Source organism: Theropithecus gelada, chromosome 7a (assembly GCF_003255815.1).
Source record: "Theropithecus gelada isolate Dixy chromosome 7a, Tgel_1.0, whole genome shotgun sequence".
Classification (NCBI taxonomy): domain Eukaryota; kingdom Metazoa; phylum Chordata; class Mammalia; order Primates; family Cercopithecidae; genus Theropithecus; species Theropithecus gelada.
Genome location: NC_037674.1, coordinates 47,908,848 through 47,930,471, shown reverse-complemented (window position 1 = coordinate 47,930,471; position 21,624 = coordinate 47,908,848). Strand labels below are relative to the sequence as shown.

The following is a 21,624-nucleotide window of genomic DNA, read 5'->3' as shown; positions in this document are numbered from 1 at the left end:
ATCCGGCTAGGAGTACAGCTTCCACCCTTTGGGGTGGGGTTGTGTTAATGGGTGTGTGAAAGAACAATACCACACCATCTAGATTCCTTCTAATGCACTCCCACTACCTGCCTGTCTGTCCATCCCTCTATAGCAACTCATTTTCTTATTTTTAGACATTGATTTCAGTATGTAAGTACAAAGCTAATCTTTGTAGGCCATCTGTACAATAAGGGAAGTGTATAGAATACCCTTAAATCTCACTCTTCTCACTATTAAGAGTCTCTGAACTGTTCCCTCATCCTCTCTCTTTTCATTTAGCTCTAATTCTGCCTGTTACTTTCATTCATCTGTCTCTCAAACCATGCTTCTCTGTCTTTTCTTCCCCTCATTCTTCCACCCTCCATCCTGGCTAGTCCACATGGGGCTTCTTTAGGCAGCAACTGGGCCCCTGAGCCTTTCAGACAGGCAACCCTGCCCGATTTGGATGTCGGGTGATATGGGTTGGTGGCAAAAGACACAGCAGGGATGTAAGTGGAATCAGGTGTTTGGTGATTTATTTCCAAACTAAATCAAAACTCTCCAAGGCAAGTGTTGCCTTCCAAGATGATTGTGGAGGGTCTCCAAGTCAACATCTTCCTCATCCTCCCCCCAGCAACAGTGACTCATTTTCCTTTTGATGGCTGGATACCGAGGCAGGCAGCCACTTGTTACCCAAGTGCTTTGAAAACAACCCCAGCTTGGGAGTTAAGACATTCCAAATCCTGCCCTGCCACTGACCCACTCTCTGGGCTTCAGTTTCCCTGTTGATATGGTAAGAGTTTTGCTCAGTTCTCTAAGTTCCCTTTACCTCAATGAATGGCCGACAATAAACCCATCTGAAGGGGGCAGCACTGTAGAAGAGGCCAGAAAAAAAATGGTTCCATTTGCCTTTCTAATCTGCTGAGGTCTAAGTGGAAATCTGCCCCAAGTTCCTAATGGCTCACCATATCCACTTTCTCCTCCTTCAGTCGTTCTCCCTCCTACACTCAGAAGGCTCCTTTTGAAAACAGATCTTATCTCACAGATCTGCTTAAAACCCTTTAAAGTGGCTCTCCATTGCTCTTAGGAAAAAGTTCAAAATCTGACTGAGGCCCACAAGGCTACATATGACTTGATTCCTGCATACCTCACTAGCCACTCTGCCCCCATGCACCAGCCTCCAGTCACACTAACCTTCTATCCATTTCCCCAACACACCAAATTCTTGATTCAGCCTTCATATATTCTTTTCCCGCTGTCTGAAATAATCACTGTCCCTTTCATCACCTGATTGTTAAGGACTCAGTGTTCTTGTTCTTGAGGACTCAATGCCTTCTTTGAGACATTACTCAACCCTTTGGACTCGTTTAGGGGCCCCTCATGATTTGTCTAATCTCCATGAGGGCAGGGAATGTGTCTGTCTTGTTGCCACTCTATCCCCAAGCTCATCAAAAGGCCCCACCATAATAAGTAAGTGTTCAATAAATATTTTCTGAATGAATGAGTGCTCTGTGGCTGTTGGAAAGGAGGAGAGTGCTGCTTCAGTGCTTCCTAGCAGGCTACAGGTCCTGAGGCTGAACAAAGAGAGGGCTGAACTTGACACTTTGGCTCAACCTAGACCTCTTCGCTGCCCCATATCTGCTGGCCCTTTTAGAGGAGCCAGATTTGGGGCACAATAACTCTTTAAGAAGCCCTACCTCAAAGCCCTAGGAGGGTTGACGGATCAAAATCCTTGAACAGGATTAGGGGGTCCCTGGAAACTACCACCTATGGGAAGCCCTTAAACCAATCCCATCTTCTAAGTCTCAAATCAATCCATTCCCCAGCTTCAAACTTAGGGAAGGGAGATATGGAAAAGAGCTGGGAGGTGCTGGGGTTGGCCCCCAATCCTTCTTTTACTCTTTTGCCTCCTCCCATCTGAAACTGAGTTGGGAAGGAATTGAGGCTGATCCTGGGAGACTCCATGAGTCTGAACCCAAAAAGTAAGGGGAAGTCTGGGTTAAAGATGATGATAAAGCTGCTTAGGGAGGTTTAACCCCAACAGGACTTATGACTGGAGTGGGGAGGGGAGATGTGGGATTGTCTGCACATGTGACTGGGTGTGGGTGCATATGTTCTCTGGGCAGGATGCCAGGAGCAAATGAAAGTGAGCCTGGGACACTGGTCCCCAGGCACATGAAGCCCCTCTCTCCAGAGGTGGGAGGCAGAGAAGGCTTCTCAGAAAGCAGAGTTCTTGTTTAAAGGAGAGTGGCCTTAAGTTTGTCAACTTAGTGGGGTATTTCAAAGAAGAATAGCTGGGGGTTTCAGGAAACCCCCTGAGCCAGCCTCTTCCTCCTCAGGCTGTGCCTTCCTCACCTACTGCGCCCGGGACTCTGCTCTCAAGGCCCAGAGTGCACTGCACGAGCAGAAGACCCTGCCAGGGGTAAGTTCTCCAGGTTGGGGGGTGGGAATCACCTCAGGCTGGGGACAGTGCCCTGTGTGCATGCCAAAGCAGCGTGTGGCGGCTGGGTTGGGACCAAGAACTAGAAGCAGAATCATCTTTCTAGAAGAGGGCTTCCTATACCCTGAACAGCAACAAATTCTTTGTTACATCCAATCTTCTCACTCAAAAAAGGGGCTCAAGATCCTTAGGCCAGGTGCTCCACCTATATTTAGGAGAGGCATCAGTGTTGTGGGCTAAGCTAGAATTTATTCACCCTGGCTAAAATTATGGCTTTGGGTGTCACTTGTCACTGGTGTGAGCAGGTATTCAGATAGATGGGGTAGAGGTTCTGCTGGACTGGTATCCCTTTTTCTCTAGGGTCTTTGCTGGCACTTCTCTCTAGTCCTTTTCCTGTAATGGTTTTTTTTTTTTTTTTTTTTTTTTTTGGTGCCTTGACTCACTAGGATTGTCTTCCCTCCCTCCACACTGCAAACACTTGGCTAAAGTTAGGGGAGACCTGATTCTACAGGCAGCTAGGCTTGTAGGCACCAATGGTACCTGGTCTGGTCTTGGCCAATGCATAATCACTCAACAAGAGGCAAGTTGGGACCTACTGACCATGTGGTAGAATGAAGGGGTGATCGTTAGTAATTAGCATGGGTTTACCAAGAGCAAGTCATGCTGTACAGCCTTGTTTTCTCTTGTCCAAGAAGTGGTGTGTCTAGAACAGAGCACTATTTAAATGCCATTAACAGGCCAAACTTGGGACTATGTCCAGTTCTGGGCCTCAGATTTAAGAGAGTCATTTGCCTACAAGAACGAGATGAGGATAAAGTTGGCCAGGCGCGGTGGCTCTTGCCTGTAATCTCAGCACTTTGGGGGGGCCAAGGCGGGTGGATCACCAGATCAGGAGATGGAGACCATCCTGGCTAACACAGTGAAACCCTGTCTCTACTAAAAACATACAAAAAAATTAGCCAGGTGTGGTGGTAGGCACCTGTAGTCCCAGCTACTCGGGAGGCTGAGGCAGGAGAATGGCGTGAACCCAGGAGGCGGAGCTTGCAGTGAGCCTAGATTGTGCCACTGCACTCCAGCCTGGGCGACAGAGTGAGACTACATCTCAAAAAAAAAAAAAAAAAGGAGAGATGAGGATGAAGTAAAGGCACAAGATATATTTGGAATAATAGGAGGAGTTGGGATGATTTAACTGGAGAAGAAAGGGCTTACAGGGACTTTAAAAAGGAGGCATCATAAGCTAATAATTAAAAATACTGGTTTTTGAGGCTGATTGTGGTGGCTCACACCTGTAATCCTAGCACTTTGGGAGGCCAAGGCGGGCAGATCACCTAAGATCAGGAGTTCGAGACCAGCCTGGCCTCCATGGCGAAACCCTGTCTCTACTAAAAATACAAAAACCAGCTGGACATGGCAGATGCCTGTAGTTCCAGCTACTTGGGAGGCTGAGGCAGGAGAATCGCTTGAACATGGGAGGCGGAGGTCGCAGTGAGCCAACATCATGCCACTGCACTCCAGCTTGGGCAACAGAGTGAGACTCAGTCTCAAAAACAAACAAACACACACACACACACACACACATACACACAACCCACTGGATTTGAATCCTAGCTCTGCCATTTGTCAGTTCTGTGTCTCTGGGCACGTTTCTTGGACTCCTGAGCTTCAGTTTCTTTAGATATGAGGACTGGGTTATACTAATACCTAGCTCACTTGGCTGTAGTGAGGATTACTTGAGGCTTAGCAAGTGCCTGGCACAGAGTAAGATCTCAATAAGTACTACTGTTGGGGTTGGGGTAACTACCTTCAGATTCTAGAAGAGGGGTTTAGTTTTCTATGAGTGGCCCCAGAAGGCAAGATTCAGATCAGTTAATATAAGAAACAGACACTGATTTCAGCTCAGTATAAAGAAGTCACTTCTCTGAATTGGAGCTGCCAAGCAATGGAGCAAGCTTCACCAAGAGCTAATCAAGCTGTTAATGGGGTGACAGCTCCTAGAACCAATCACAGTAACTGAAGCACCTTGAGCCTCACTTTTGGGGACTAAGTGCCAAGTAACACCAACTTGTCACCATCACTGATCCTCTGTACGCAAGCTCCTGAGTCAGAGAGACCTGCGTGTGAACCCAGGTCCCACCACTCACTAGCTTTGTGACTTTGGGCAAGTCTTTACTGCTAAGCCTAAGTTTCCTCATCTGTAAAGTTAAACTCATAGGGTTGTTGTCATGGTTAAATGAGCTAAGTCATTAAGTGAACTAAAGTACTCAATTCTGTTCTTGGCAGAAAATAAGCACTTAATACAAGTTAGCTGGTGGTAGTAGTGATAGTAACAGTAATAGTAACAGCAGCATTAGTAGGAGTAGGAGTAGAACTCATCATTCATCTAACCATGGGAACAAATGACTTCTGCTGCTAGAACTGAGAGTCAATGAGACAAGCTGTAACATTCCATGTGGGAAACAGCATGGTAAAGGTGCAGACACAGATGGAACAGGTGGGTGTGAAATGCAGCTGGCACTGTGGGGGAGGCCCACATGAGCATGGAGGGAAGCTGGAGGGAAGATCTACAGAGGGCAGCAGTTGAAGATGAAACTTTGAATGCCGGGCTTTGCCCTGAAAGGAAATGGAAGGCCCCCCCCGAAAAATTAAGATAAACTTTGGGAGGGAAAACATCTCTCTTCTACAAGACACAGGGCTCTGCTAGATAAGGGGCACCTGAAGAGCTCCATGAGGCCAAGGGTACCTGAGATAAGGGCTATGACGCCCTTAGAGTACTGCGAGGATTTCTGGAGGAGAAAAGCAAATAATAGTAATGAGCATTTGTTGATACTAGTCTTCCTACCACTTTACACAGTATAAGTCATTTAATCCTCCATAAAGAAGGTTGTTTGTTTGTATTTGAGACAGAGTCTCGTGATGTTGCCCAGGCTGGGGTGCAGTGCCGTGACCTTGACTCACTGCAACCTCCACCTCCCGGGTTTAAGCAATTCTCCTGCCTGAGCCTCCTGAGTAGCTGGGATTACAGGTGTACACCACCGTGCCCAACTAATTTTTGTAATTTTAGTAGAGATGAGGTTTCACCATGTTGGCCAGGCTAGTCTTGAACTTCTGGCCTCAAGTGATCCACCCACCTTGGCTTCCGAAAGTGCTGGGATTACAGGCATGAGCCACTGTGCCAGGCCTAAATAAGGTATTGTTATTGGCATTCCCATTTTACAGGTGAGAAAACTAAGTCATAAGAATCAAGTGACTTGCCCAAGGTCATATAGTTAATAATGGGAGTATCTGGACTTTGGGCCCAGTTAATCTGGCCCTAGAACTCATTCACTTAACCACTGTACTGTGACCTGAGACAACTAGGTAGCAGACAGAGGTCTTAGGTTCTGGAGAGAATGGTGACTGGGGACATCTTCCCCCTCTCACTGTTCCATCTGCAGGTCTCCAACATGGCCTAGCTTCCTCTGATACTGTCAGCATTGGCTTTATTCGCCCTCTCCAGCTTAACAAAGTGAAAATTAATATTTAATTATTCTCCTAAATGAAAATCAATGGCTGTGTTGGCCAGCCCCAGCAATGCCTGTGCCATCAATCTTTCCTCTGGGCCTGCCAGGGACAGCAGCAACTTTAGTCACCTGGCCTTAGGCCCACCAGCATGGAGGGAGGAGTGCCCAGCTCTCTGCTGCTACTGGGTCCTGAGCACAGCTGCCACCTGCTGGAGAAGCAGAGACAAGACTTTAATCTGAATTCCTGCTGGCATCAGACAGGACTGTCACCATGGGACCAGAAAAGGCTGGGTCAGCCCCCAGAGAGAAAAGTCTGAAACCCCAGGGGAAATTTCATAGTTTGTTTTTTTTTTTTTGGGGGGGGGGGTTTGAGACACAGTCTCATTCTGTCGCCCAGGCTGCAGTGCAGTAGTGCCATCTCAGCTCACTGCAACCTCCTCCTCCAGGGTTCAAGTGATTCTCCTGCCTCAGCCTCCCAAGTAGCTGGGATTACAGGCACCCGCCACCACGCCTGGCTAATTTTTTTTTTTTTGTATTTTTAGTACAGACAGGGTTTCACAATGTTGGTCAGGCTGGTTTTGAACTCCTGACCTCAAGTGATCTGCCCGCCTCAGCCTCTCAAAGTGTTAGGATTACGTGAGCCACCACTCCCAGCCAAGAATGTCATGGATTCTGATGGACTGACACCTTCTCTTGCTTGGCTCCTCTCCATTTGTCCCCTGACACGTTCTGTCCCTGTGAAAGCTTGCCTCACTATTTGAGAACTCCTTCAAACCTCGGTTGATCTGTCCCACCTGGCTCCCACCTCCTGCAGCCTCTTCCTGATGAAGCCAGAATTCCTTCTTTTAGCCTCACTTTATGCTCCAGAATCCACCTGAAGAGGGTAAGGCCTAGCCTCAGCCCCATTTCTGGGATGCAGAAGCTGCCTCCCTATTTGTTTATCTCCCTGTTCCTGACTTCCCTTCCTTTGGGAAGGCATCCCTTCAAACACTGTGAAGGAGGCAGATGTTACTGAGTAGGGAAGTGCATTTGGTTTTGCAAGTTGTGCCCTGCACAGAACAGCTTGGGTGCAGAGGGCAGATGGGGGCAAAAATCCAGCCATGCTCTATTGACCAAGTCATGCTCATTATTTCAAGGCTTTGTCAGCCCAGAGGAAAAAGCACATTTTTTCTCATTCATCCCAGGGCTGGGGAGTGCCTTTTTATAATTTACAGAAAGGCACTGCGTGTGCTAGCAACCACTTCATGAATGAGTCTGAGTCTTTGCCCTCAAGATGCTTCTCAAAAATGAGCCTCATTGCATCTCACTCAGGCATACATCTGGGCAAGTAAAAGAGAGACTTTTACTTGGGGAGGGAGTCCCAGAGTCAAACCATAAAGGAAAAGGCCGGGTGCGATGGTTCACACCTGTAATCCCAGCACTTTGGGAGGCCGAGGTGGGCAGATCACTTGAGGTCAAGAGTTTGAGACCAGCCTGGCCACCATGGTGAAACCCCGTCTCAACTAAAAATACAAAAATACAAAATAAAAATAAGTAAATAAGTGAAAAAAGAATAAAAAGAAATGGGAAGGGAGTAGATGCTTTGCAGAGGAGATGTTATCTGAGCTGAATCATGATCATATTTTATCATATTAGAGGATCTAGAAACCTAAAAGACAAGAAATTCTGGGGGCAGTGTGAATACTGGCAGGGAAGGTGTCTAGCAAAGATGGCTAAGGCTCCACATGAGTAGAGAGAATCGTGCATGTTGGGCAGCAGTGGAGGCAAGACTCACAAGTTTTGAAAACCAGTCTTAGAATCTTGGGCTTTAACAGGAGGCTTGCAATGGGGGAACAGAGGTGGATTTTAAGCAGAGAAGAGTAAGAGACTAGTTTCAAAAGATTACTCTGGGCCAGGCATAGTGGCTCATGCCTGTAATCTCAGCACTTTGGAGGATCGCTGAGCCCAAAAGTTTGAGACCAGCCTGGACAACATAGTGAGACCCCATCTCTACAAAAATTTTTCAAAAATTAGCCAGGTGTGGTGGTGTGCACCTGTAATCCCAGCTACTTGGGAGGCTGAGGTGGGAGGGTTGCTTGAGCCCTGGAGGTCGAGGCTGTAGTGAGCTAACTGCACTACAGCCAGAACGAGATCCTGTCTCAAAAAAAAACAAAAACAAAAACAAAAAAAAAGATTACTCTGGCTATGGTGTGAAGAAGGTTGGGTTGGAAAGGAAGCAACACTGGAGGCTGGATTACCCTTCAGTGCAGTGTTGCTTGAGTGCAGATGAATGGTGATGCTGGCCTAGAGCTGGAGATAAGCCAGGAAAGGAGAGGAGAGGTTAGATTTCAGAGCTATTCAGGATATCCACATAGATTCTAGAACCCATGGGACTTGACAGTGGATTGAATTAGAGGAGGGGGTGGGGTAAAACAAAGTACTAAAAATGATGAAGTTTGACTTCCACTCTGCCCTGCAGACCTACCAGTGTTCCCTTCCTCAAGAAGGTTCTAATAACTATCTTCCCATGGAATGGGGAGTGCTGAGGGTGTGAGTGCTGAGTGAAAAGAATAGTTGGCATCAGGGCAGAAGAGTCTGAAAAGGGCGATGCTGAGCCCAAATGGAGGAATTTTAGACAAGTCAGGGCAGAGAGTTAGGTAGGGTCTTGCTCTCCCTTCTGCTCACTGGGCCAGAAGGTCCAGGGCCCTGTGCGTGTCTGTGCTGCCTCTAACCTTCCCCACTCCATTGCCTGGAATAGGTTGTTCTCTCTGACATTCTATCCCTTGAATTCCCCTCCAGGGCTGGGCTCTGAAGCAGACATGGGCCTGGACTCCATCTGGGAAATTCTTAAGGGAACAGGTGCTCAGCCAGGGCAAGAGCTCACCTGAAGTCCCAGGACAAGTCTTGGCCCAGGAGGCAATGTCCTCTTTTCCTTAAGGGGAACTCCTGATTACCTCATCTCACTGCCATGTCCCTCCTCTGTCCATGGCAGGAACAAGGTATATACAATCGGTTGCCCAGGAAGCTCATGGGGGCAGCTCTCTTTCTCCTCCAGCCACACATAACATACCTAAATCCCAAGTGTCCTCCATCACCACTGCTCTGTGGGGACTGAAGGCTCAGAGCCCTGCTCTCCTTGACTCTGTTCTTATTCTCTTGGGTTCCTCCCCTGGGAAGGAGGAACCCAAGAGGTTCATCCTTGTACCCCCAAACTCCCAAACTCCCACCTTCCCCAACTCCCAAGCTATGAGTCTGAGAGTCAGCCAATATGACCTCTTCTTCCCAGGTCCACATATCCAGTAGAACTATAGTCCAGTTAATTCTTCCTATAAATCTGTTAAATCTGTTCATTTCTTTCTATCCAGGTCACACTCACCTCTCACCTGTGCCTCTGATCTTCTTTCCTCTAATCACTCATTTTCCAATCCTTTCTCCACATAGTGTCAGCTTATGGGATCCTTCATAAGACAAAACTGACTAGATGATTTCCCTACTTAAAACTCTTTCCTGGCTGGTCATAGCGGTTCACACCTGTAATCCCAGCACTTTGAAAGGATGAGGTCCAAGGATCGCTTGAGCCCAGGAGTTCGAGACCAGCCTGAGCAAGATAGTGAGACCCAGTCTCTACAAAAAATAAAAAAATTAGCTGGGCATAGTGGCACGTACCTGTATTCCCAGCTATTTGGGAGGCTGAAGTGGAATAATCGCTTAGCCCAAGATTTGGAGTTTGTATTGAGCTATGATGGCGCCACTGTACTCCAGCCTGGGCAGCAGAGTAAGACCACAGGTCAGGAGTTTGAGACCAGCCTGGCCAACATGGTGAAACCCTGTCTCTACTAAAAATACAAAAATTAGCTGGGTGTGGTGGCAGGTGTCTGTAATCCCAGCTATTCAGGAGGCTGAGGCAGGAGAATTGCTTGAACCTGGGAGGTGGAGATTGCAGTGAGCCGAGACGACACCACTTCACTCCAGCCTAGGTGACAGAGTGAGACTCAGTCTCCAAAATAAATAAATAAATAAATAAAAATGTTTTAAAAAAATTTTTAAATCCTTCCCTTCCCTGGATCCTCATTGCCTTTGAAATATAACAAAGTCAAAGTCAAAATTCCTTGATGCGGTTTTCACAGCCTTCCCTAATCTGGCCCTTGTCTACCTCTCATTTAACAACAATAACAACAACAACAACAACAACAACAAAAAACCCTGCCAGGTGCGGTGGCTCACGCCTGTAACCCCAGCACTTTGGGAGGCCGAGGCAGGTGGATCACCTGAGGTCGGGAGTTCAAGTCCAACCTGACCAATATGGAGAAACCCTGTCTTTACTAAAAATACAAAATTAGCCGGGCGTGGTGGCGCATGCCTGTAATCCCAGCTACTCAGGAGGCTGAGGCAGGAGACATGCTTGAATTTGGAGGCAGAGGTTTCAGTGAGGCGAGATTATGCCATTGCACTCCAGCCTGGGCAACAAGAGTGAAACTCTGTCTCAAAAAAAACAATAACTTTTTATATCTGAGGTATCTACTGAGATCTAGCAATTGTCATTGTCATCACAACTCTGCAAGGTAAGATCATGATTCCCCCTTTACTAATGTGGATATTGAGGCTCAGAGACCTTAGAGAAGCAAGTGATAGAGCCAGGATTGAAATCCACATCTATCTGCTAGGAAGCAATTTGCTCTCCCCTGGCTACTGCCATGCCAGGTGCTCACCAGAAACTTTGCTCTTTCAGACTTGCAGCTCCCTGTCCATACCCTAACCATTCAGCATGCTCAGCTACCACTCCTACCTCTCCTATTATCTCTACATGGCCAATGACCCCAGTCCTGCAAGGCTCAGGTCAAACATTGCCTCTTCTATGCAGCTTTCCTGAGTCAAATTCTTCAGCTGGAGTCTGCCTCTTCCACAGCACTTGACCTTGCACTCCCTTGAGGCCCTGGTCCCTCTGTGCCTCACTATTTGTGTTCATGCCTTAAGAATGGAGTTGAGCAGCACTCCAATGCAAAAATCATGGGCTTCAGCCTCAGACAGACCTAGGGATAAATCCCAGCTCAACCACTTACCCACCATGTGATCTTAGACAAGTGATTTCACCTCCCTCAGCCTCAGCTTTCTCATCTATGATATGGGGACACTCGTATTCCCTTGCAGAGTGGTTGGAAGGATTTAGAGACAATGAAGAGTCCCAGGAAGGGCCTGGCACAGAGTGGGCTCTCAGGAAATGGTGATATTATCTTCCCCTCTGTGGGCCTATGACGAGAGAATCCCTATACAGATCATCACCGTCTCCCATGAAGAGATGCCCGGGGCTCATCACAGAGTACAGGAAATGCTGGCAGCATGCCTGAGTGGTGGAAGGTCTAGGTCAGGTCCAGGGGAGAACATGTGTGTACCACCCGATGCCCACTCTCTGTTGAAGGGTGGTGAAGTGGGTGGGAGGAGAGAAGGGGGTGTCCCCCAGAGCACCATCTCCCAGGAAACCCAGCCAGGGAGGAAGCTGCCATGGAAACTGCTGCTGTCACATGTGCTCGTCACTCTAGGTTCCAGAGAGAAATTCTCAGGATCTATATAAGAACTAATAAAATAATGATGGTTTTGCTCACCCTCACTGCCCCCTACCCCAGGCTTCTACTCTTCTGGCCTTCTTCCCTACCAGGCTCCTCCCTGCCTCTCCTGTACCTGCTTCCTGACCCTATATCTCCTCTTTTCCTTCCCCTCTCCTCCAGTAACTCTCTTTCCTTGCCCCTTTCTAGGACTGTCTTTCTCTCACATCATTTCTGTCTGCCGGTGTTTCTTCATCTCTCCCTGTGTCTCTGCTCTCCATGGCTCTGTCTCTTGGTCTCTCCTCCACAATCACAGGTGGCCATGCCCAGGGACGGGTCCTGTCCTCCTGGTCCCTGGTCCAGGCCAGTCCAGACCTGTCAAGTTCGCCCTGATCTGCTTGGATTGATCTGTCATCCCCTCTAGACTGCAACCTGAGTCCTGTCGGTGTCTCGGCCCCCACCCACAGCCTGGTACACTGCAGGTGCTCCACCACCAGCGGGTGGGTGTGTCAGAGCCCTGGGTGGGAGGGGAGTTGCGCTGGTTCAGGCTTGGCCTGTTTTCCTGTCCTTTTTTTTTTTTTTTTTGTAAGCCCTCCCTGCCCCTCCCACCCCCAAATTTGATCCAAAGGAAATTGCTCAACTGTGACTGCCAGGGCGTTACCATGGTTACTGGGTAGCACTTGTGGCTATGGTAACAGGAAGCTGCCTGTTGTCTCGGCAACGAGCATATTGGTAAGGGATGGAGTGGCCCCTGATTGGTGCAGAAGCAGAACATTTCCTGAGGGGAGGGGGTCAGATCATCACCTTCTCAGGCCAGATGGGCATCAGTACCCCTTCCTCCATGAACGGGAAGGCCGCTGTTTTTTCCTCCCGGCACTCAGCTGCCTGCCCCCCAACAATAATTCCTCACCTCCCACGCACCCAGCTCTTGGCAGTTTACAAAGACCTTTTGCGTGCCCATTACCTCATGTGATCCCCACAACACCCATGAGAGGAAGGTGAGATGGGGATTCAATCATGAATTCACTCAGGGTGGTTGGGGGATGGGAATGTGGGGGGGATATATTGAAATCACCTAGGAGCATTTTCAAATTATACAATCCCCCAACTTAAGAGCCTCATCTGGTTCCTTGGTGATTTTTATCTACACCTCATCAGGAACCCCTAAATTGAAAGGTGAAGTTGGTGGGAGTGGGGAAGGGATGGAAGGAGAAGTCAAGCTGCTTTCCAGGCTTATAACTTGGGCGACTGGGAGGATCAGGTTGGGGCAAAAAAAAAATCAGCTCTTGTTTGGGTGTGTTGAGTGAAGGCGCCCGTGGGACTTCCTAGTGGGGATGTCCAGCAGGCAGCTGGTAACATGGCTCTGAAGCTCAGAAGAGAATGCAGGCTGGAGACACAGAGCTCTAAGTCAACCCTGTGTGGAGAGGAGCTGAGGCTGTGGGTGTGGACAAGACTATCCAAGAAAAGTAGGAAGAACCAGACAAAAAGGGCTGAGAATGGCGCCTTGGAAAACTCCAGCATCCTCAGGGAAGGGGACCCCAGGGAGGGGATGAAGTGGGTGAGTGTGGAGACTCTGGTGATACAGCAGCTTGGGGAATGTTTTCCTCATTCGAAAAATTGAATCTGGCCGGGCGCAGTGGCTCACGCCTATAATCCCAGCACTTTGGGAGGCCGAGGCGGGCGAATCACTTGAGGTCAGGAGTTCGAGACTAACTTGGCCAACATGGAGAAACCCTGTCTCTACTAAAAATACAAAAATCAGCCGGGCCTGGTGGCACGTGCCTGTAATTTCAGCTACACAGGAGAAAAAGAAAAATTGAATCTGGGAAAGGATGGCTTACTTAGAGTCATACAACTATTAAATGACAAGTTGAGGGCAGATAGCACTGAGTCTGATTCCCAGACTCTTTCATCTAAATGACACATAGCATGATAGTCTCCATTTTAGACATAAAACACAAATCTGCAGTATCAGTTCTACCCTCCTTCCCAATTCTCTCATGCAAAACCTTTAAGTAAGTCCAGAAGCCAAAGGGACAGGCCTCACATAGCCCCTGCCCAGAGCCCCAGGCAGAAAAGTCTCTTTAGACGCTTCATTCCATCTTGTGCTTACCACTAAGTTCCTGTCACCCATCCCTACCAGTTTCAGCACCTTCTAAATTCCTGGGTTTAAGGAAGGAATCTTGGAGAAAATCTGTAATCCCAGTGTGGAAGTGATGGAGTGCAGAGTTCAAAGGGGCTAGAGCTCAGATCCTGAGAAGTCCAGGGGTCGAGAAGCTGGGGGCTCCAGGACAAGGCAGTCACGCTGAATGGGTGTGTTGGTCCGATGTCTTTCAGATGAATCGTCCGATCCAAGTGAAGCCAGCTGCCAGTGAGGGCCGAGGAGGTAACTTCCCCGTCTGACCAACCTCAGGCTGCGACCCGTGTAAGGGAGGGTGGCCCCACACCTGGAGTCAGTCCTACCCATGGCTTAGTCTGAGAGCTTCCCTGGGTCAAGGGGACAGGTGGGGCTCAGAGTTGCTGAGCCCCTGAAATAGCTCAGCCTTCCCTACTCAGACTGAGCAGGGCTGGGGTTCTGAGGAGCCCAGACCCAGAAGAGGCAAGAAGGGCCTAAACAGATGCCAGTGATAGATAAAGGGAGTTCTTGCCACTTACCCTTGGAGAGAGATCATTCCTGTTTTGCCACATGGAACTTTCAGGATTTCGTTGTTGTTGTTTTTAAGAATCAGGTGGGGGTTATTCTCCTTCTCTAGATCCTTCTGATATCAGAGAACACAGTCTACTCCGGATTGAGGCCATTCCTTCATTGTAATTGCCTGGTTGTTCATGGTCAAAGATAAGGCTGGTACAACAGACCTTATGAGCCATAGTAAGTCCTCTATGCTGAGGACCATGTAAAGCTCTGATAGCTACACTGTTTCCTGGTAGAGAAAAACCAGAGCTCCTTAAGAACAGGAGGTGGGCTGGACACGGTGGCTCACACCTGTAATCCTAGCACTTTGGGAGGCTGAGGTGGGTGGATCATTTGAGGCCAGGAGTTTGAGACCAGCCTGGGCAACATGGTGAAACCCCGTCTCTACTACGAATAGAAAAATTAGCCAAGTGTGGTAATGGATGCCTGTAATCCCAGCTACTCAGGAGGCTGAGGCAGGAGAATCGCTTGAACCTGGGAGGTGGAGGTTGTAGTGAGCCGAGATCATGCCACTGCACTCCAGCCTGGGCAACAGAGCGCAACTCTGTATCAAAACAAAAACAAAACCACATAGAACAGGTAGAGAGCCTGTGCTTTCTTCCAACCAGCTGGGTTCTGGTCAGCTTCCATGCTGTAAAGGCAATGCTGGCTTCTGGTGTCAGTTCTTGGTGTTTTTCTCACCCTTGGATCTTAGATCCTTCCGGTGTATCAGCCTATAGCCCTCCCTGATGTCTGCTGACTCTTTCTCTTGGGTAAGACTCTCTTCCTGTCTTACCCAAGATCAGCCATGGCTTTGCTAGCTGAAAGAAACTGCCCAAGTTCAGGAACAGAATGGAACCCAAATGATATAAACATGTATTGAGTCCTACTAGTTCTGTACCCCTCTCAGACTCCATGCTCAGTCTGAGAACCCACACACAGTTCTGGTGACTTTGCGGTTCCATTGTGAAGTTTGTTCCTCCAAGAACAAACACAACCTAATGCTTTAGAAAGTCACAACCTAACACAACCTAATGCTTTAGAAAGTCAACTTTTTGGCCGGGCGCAGTGGTTCATGCCTGTAATCCCAGCACTTTGGGAGGCCAAGGTGGGAGGATCATGAAGTCAGGAGGTCGAGACCATCCTGGTTAACACGGTGAAACCCCGTCTCTACTAAAAACACAATAATTAGCCGGGTGTGGTGGTGGGCACCTGTAGTCTCATCTACTTGGGAGGCTGAGGCGGGAGAACACCTTGAACCTGGGAGGCAGAGCTTGCAGTAAGCCAAGATCGCATCACTGCACTCCAGCCTGGGCAACAGAGCGAGACTCCATCTCAAAACAAAACAAAACAAAACAAAACAAACAAAATCAACTTTTTAAAATGGCATTGGATTTTGCTTTTAAAATGTAACATTTGGCCGGGCGCGGTGGCTCAAGCCTGTAATCCCAGCACTTTGGGAGGCCGAGACGGGCGGATCACGAGGTCAGGAGATCGAGACCATCCTGGCTAACACGGTGAAACCCCGTCTCTATTAAGAAATACAAAAAACTAGCCGGGTGAGGTGGCGGGCGCCTGTAGTCCCAGCTACTCGGGAGGCTGAGGCCGGAGAATGGCGTGAACCCGGGAGGCGGAGCTTGCAGTGAGCTGAGATCCGGCCACAGCACTCCAGCCTGGGCGACAGAGCGAGACTCCGTCTCAAAAAAAAAAAAAAAAAAAAAAAAAAAAAAAAAAAAAAAAAAAAAAAATGTAACATTTGGCAACAATGTGGAACAGCCTGTCCCATTTAAGTTTTATATCTGTGACCTCAAACATTCTATAAACCTTCAGAATCAATGGTCACACCTGACCAGATATATTTACACCAGTGAGCCTGTGTTTTCTAAAATTATTCCTGAAATCAAATCCCTTAGTTTACCATTGGTTAATAATGGCTTCTTTATTTGATAAGAGTACTGATGTCAATGAAAACAATCTAAGGGATATCAAGGCCAACATATTCTTCCAAAACCTTCCACTTTCTTCTGGAAGGGATTATTGCATGATTTTTCTTCCCATCAAGTAGAGATCATCCGCTCAAATACTACAGGAGCCCAGGTAGGTAACCTTAAATGGGTGAGACTCCCATGATTTAATAAAATAATTTAGAGCTGGGCATGCAAGCTGATGCCTGTAATCCCAGCACTTTAGGAGGCCAAGGTGGGAGGATGACTTGAGTTCACAAATCTGAGACTAGCCTGGGCAACATGGCAAAACCCTGTCTCTGCAAAAAATACACAAAAATAAGGTGGTGTAGTGGCATACATCTTTAGTCCCAGCTACTCGGGAGGCTGAAGCAGGAGGATTACTTGAGCCCAGGAGTTAGAGGCTGCAGTGAGCTAAGATGGCGCCACTACACTCCAGCCTAGGTGACAGAATGAGACCCTGTCTTAAAAAAAAAAAAAAAAAAAAAAAAAAAAAGTTCATTTTAATTATATTAAATGTTGGCAACTAATTCAATTTTTAAAAATAGACCAGCACTGTGAGAGCCTACTCAACCTATAATTGCTTCTTTTTCCATCTGCCATAAAGGAGGATTGCACTGTGCACACATGAGCTTTTTTTTTTTTTTTTTTTTTAGATTCAGTTTCGCTGTCGCCCAGGCTGGAGTGCAGTGGCACCCTCTCCACTCAACGCAACCTCCGCCTTCTGGGTTCAAGCAATTCTTCTGCCTCAGCCTCCTGAGTAGCTGGGATTACAGGTGCCCACTAGCACGCCTGGCTAATTTTTGTATTTTTAGTAGAGACGAAGATTCGCCATGTTAGCCAGGCTGGTCTTGAACTCCTGACCACAAGTACTCTGTCTGCTTTTGGCTCCCAAAGTGCTGGAATTACAGGTGTGAGCCACCACACCCAGCCTAGCTTTTTAACAAAAAAAGCTACTTTATCTTCTGTCACTTGACTTTTGATGTAACAGTGTAGTAGTATAGTAGTCTTACTTTTAATCAATAAACATGAGGTTTGTGGTTGAAATAACCAACATACATATTGTATATTTTATGTTTTTATTTATTTACTGATTTGTCTGTTTATTTATTTTTTTATTTTTTTAGAGACAGTGTCTCACTCTGTTGCCCAGGCTAGAAGGCAGTGGCACCATCATAGCTCACTGCAGCCTTGAACCCCCGGGCTCAAGTGATCCCCCTGCTTCAGCCCCCCCGAGTCGCTGGGACTACAGGTGCATGCCACTACGCCCAGCGAATTTTTTGTATTTTTATTTTTTGTAGGGACAGGGTCTCACTTTGTTGCCCTGGCTGGTCTCAAACTCTTGGCTTCAAATGATCCTCCCACCTTGACCTCCCAAAACGTTGGGATTACAAGCAAGAACCACTGCGCCTGGCCCCTGTTGTATCAATTTTAATAGTTATTGGTAACACTTGTTAATTCTATGCCTACAATACAATTAATATTAGCAATACATCAGGATCTGTCTGATGGAAGATGCCAAGGTCCTTTTCTGTCATGGCCATCCCCTGCAGCCTTGGCGACACTTTTCTCAGAGTACCAGAGGTGCATCTGGGTCTTTGTGGAATATATTATAGCAGCCTTTTAATGCATTCCAGTGAGTTTGCATAAATTCTGTAGCTAAGTTCCACGCTGTTCCTATACTCCACACTCCAGGCCTATATTTTACATACTGTGGCAGCTACACATTGAGCAGTACACTATTAAAGGAAAATGCATCCAACTTTCTAAAATGAAACTATCTCCTAACATACATTAAATACACATAGTGTCAAAAACTTTTCCCTCAGGGATGGGCGTGGTGGCTCACACTGTAATCCTAGCATTTTGGGAGACCGAGGCGGGTGGATTGGCTGAGCTCAGGAGTTCGAGACCAGCCTGGGCAACACAGTGAAACCCTATCTCTACTAAAATACAAAAAAATAAATAAATTTATGATACTAGAAAAAAATAAAAAATAAAAATAAAATAAAATACAAAAAAATTAGCTGGGCTTGGCGGTGTGTGCCTGTAATCCCGGCTACTTGGGAGGCTAAGGCAGGAGAATCGCTTGAATCCAGGAGGCGGAGGTTGCACTGGGCAGAGATCGTGCTACTGCACTCCAGCCTGAACAGAGTGAGACTCCATCTCAAAAAAAAAAACAAAAACAAAAAAAACAAAAAAAAACTTTTCCCTCAGCATTTGTGTGTATTTGAACATGAACATTAAAATGTTTGTATGGGTAAAAATTCAAGGTTCATGTATTTTTGTTGTTGTTTTGTTTTGTTTTGTTTTGTTTTTGAGATGGAGTCTCACTCTGTTTCCCAGGCTGGAGTGCAGTGGCATGATCTCGGCTCACTGCAAGGTACAACTTGGCTCACTGCAAGGTACAACTCCACCTCCTGGGTTCAAGAGATTCTCCTGCCTCACCCTCCTGAGTAGCTGGAACTACAGGCACCTGCCACTGCACCCGGCTAATTTTTGCATTTTTAGTAGAAATGGGGTTTCACCATGTTGCCCAGGCTGGTCTTGAACTCCTGACCTCAAGTGATTCACCGGCCTCAGCCTCCCAAAGTGCTGGGATTACAGGCATGATCCACTGCGCCCGGCCTAGGTTCATGTATTTTTAAAATGTTAACCACAAATTATATGAGGTCAGAAATAAGGATCCCCACATCCCTCAGACAATGGTAACTAAATAAGTCTGTTATATTTGCTGTTTAGCATAGGGACTGTAGCTGATTTTTCCTCACTTACATTTTCTCTAGTTTGGAAACATCAATAAGTTAAACTGTAAGTACCGATCTTATAGGAAAAGTATTTTTTAGTCCTAAAGCAAAATATCAAAAATGATTGAATTGTATATTCTTTCCTCTTTCAAATTTCATAGCATAGAATCAATACATAAATCACAGTGGTGATTGCTCTGCTTGTTCCACTTCTCAACTTGGCTGTATCCTTTGCTCAGCAAATATTTGTGTATCCAAGATGCCTAAGGTACAGAAATAGGTTAGGTAATCAATCCATGCACTCTTTTGACTTTAGTTATTTTCTTTTAACGTTCAAACTTAAAACATGCTCTGAGGATTTTAAAATATATTTTGAGGCATCTCGTTTTTTAATCCTGTAATTTGGTTCAATTCAAAAGCCAATTATCTGTTATCCAATTAACCCTCCTATCACTATCTTATAATTGCTTAAGTAATTTCTGCCTGAATTTGCAAGGGTTTGGTTAGATGTCAGCCTGGATTTTGAGTATAACCATATATGCATATATGACTATCTTACATATATGCATTTTTCTTGGATTTCGCGGTAGAATTTTCAGAATTTCATAGTACTGGGACATATTCTCTGGCCTAAATCAGAAATAGACCTTAGCAACAACTATTCTGTCACAGTCAGTTGACAGTCATATCTGTTATTGGTCCTTAGACTAATTTAATTCTAAAAAGTATTTTCCAACTAAGATTGGATCGGTTTCACCCGTACTACTTGACACTTTCCTCACGTTAACTCTTCACTTCCTGAAATGCATTCTACCCCCAAAGGTAATGAGAGGTGCTTTCCTTAGGCTTGGCTCAGAGCAGATCACCCAAAGCTGATTGTCAGAACACTTTTAGGTGTACAGTTGCTAGAGCTAAGTACATTCACATTGTGTAACCAATCCTCAGAACTTTTTCTTCTTGCAAAAACGGAAACTCTGTATCCATTAAATGATTCTATATTTCCCCCTTTCCTTCAGTCTGGCAACCATCACTCTATTTATTTCTGTGAGTTTGACTACTCTAGATACCTTATGTAAGTGGAATCATACAGTATTTGTCCTTTTGTGACTGGCTTATTTCATTTAGCCTATCTTCAAGGTTCATTCATGTTATAGGATGTGTCCGAATTTCCTTCCTTTTTAAGGCAGAATAATACTTTTTTTGTATGTGTATACCACATCTTGTTTATCCATTCATCTGTTGGATATTTGGGTACCTTCAACCTTTTGGCTTTTGTAACTAATGTTGTTATGAATACAGGTGTAAAAAATATTTCTTCAAGATCTTGTTTTCCCAGGCACAGAAAGACAAACACTGCATTATCTCACTTACGTGTGGAACCTGAAAAAGTGGAGCTCAGAGAAGCAGAGAGTAGGATGGTGGTTGGCAGAAGTTAGGGGCATCATGGGGGGTTACAAAGGGGAGATGTTAGTCAAAGGATAGAAAGTTAAACAGCAGGATGTAGTTTAACAGAAGGATGAAATTTTAGTGATTTACTGCATAGCATGGAGACTGTAGTTAATAATAATGCAATATGCATTTCAAAATTGCTAATAGAGTTAAATCATTTTCACCATAAAGAAGTGATAAGTAGGCAAGGTGAAGAATATGTTAATTAGCTCCATTTAATCATTTCACAATGTCTACATATATCAAAGCATCACACTGTACCCCATAAATATATACAATTATTATTGGTCAATTGAAATAAAAATATAGATTAGTTTTTGAAAAGACCCTGCTTTCAGTGTTTTTGGATATATTCCCAGAAAAGGTATTGCTAGATCATATGGTAATTCTATTTTTAATTTTTTGAGGAACTGCCATACTGTTTTCCATAGCAGCAACACTATTTTACATTCCTATCAACAGTGTGCAAGAGTTCCAATTTCTCCACATCCTCGCCAACGCTGTGATTTTCTGTTTCTTTGATAGCAGTCATCCTAATCGGTGTGAGGTGGGTGATATCGCATTGTAGTTTTGATTTGCATTTCCTTAACAATTAGTCATTTTGAGCATCTTTTCTTTTGTTTGTTGCCCATTTGCATTTCTTCTTTGCAGAAACGTCTATACGAATCCTTTGCCCATTATTAAATAGAAGGTTGGGTGTTTGTTGTTGTTGTTGTTGTTGTTACTATTTAGTTGTATGAGTTCTTTTTTTTTTTTTTTTTTTTTTTTTTTTTTTTTTTTTTTTTTTTTTTGAGGCAGAGTCTCACTCTGTTGCCCAGGCTGGAGTGCAGTGGCGCGATCTCAGCTCACTGCAAGCTCCGCCTCCCGGGTTCACGCCATTCTCCTGCCTCAGCCTCCCGAGTAGCTGGGACTACAGGAGCCCGCCATTGCGCCCAGCTAATTTTTTGTATTTTTTTTTTTTTTTTAGTAGAGACAGGGTTTCACCGTGTTAGACAGGATGGTCTTGATCTCCTGACCTCATCATCCGCCCGCCTCTGCCTCCCAAAGTGCAGGGATTACCGGCGTGAGCCATCGCACCCAGCCACGAGTTCTTTTTTTTTTTTTTTTTTTTTTGAGACGGAGTCTCGCTCTGCCGCCCAGGCTGGAGTGCAGTGGCCAGATCTCAGCTCACTGCAAGCTCCGCCTCCCGGGTTCACGCCATTCTCCTGCCTCAGCCTCCCGAGTAGCTGGGACTACAGGCGCCCGCCACCTCGCCCGGCTAGTTTTTTGTATTTTTTAGTAGAGACGGGGTTTCACCGTGTTAGCCAGGATGGTCTCGATCTCCTGACCTCGTA

At 46.2% G+C, this 21,624-nt stretch overlaps 1 protein-coding gene across 3 annotated transcripts in view; it reads left to right on the top strand.

Annotated features, from left to right (window-relative positions):
* The window catches only part of CELF6 (CUGBP Elav-like family member 6), a 37,235-nt gene that overhangs the window by 1,926 nt on the left and 13,685 nt on the right, over positions 1 to 21,624 (top strand). For 2 of the 3 annotated variants that reach the window (XM_025389968.1, XM_025389969.1), the window contains exons 2-3: positions 2,340 to 2,422; positions 13,797 to 13,845. In XM_025389968.1, coding sequence (XP_025245753.1) covers positions 2,340 to 2,422; positions 13,797 to 13,845 — 132 coding nt within the window. Of the gene's footprint in view, positions 1 to 2,339; positions 2,423 to 12,282; positions 12,458 to 13,796; positions 13,846 to 21,624 lie in introns of those variants that run through there. The other variant, XM_025389970.1, reaches the window with a different exon arrangement.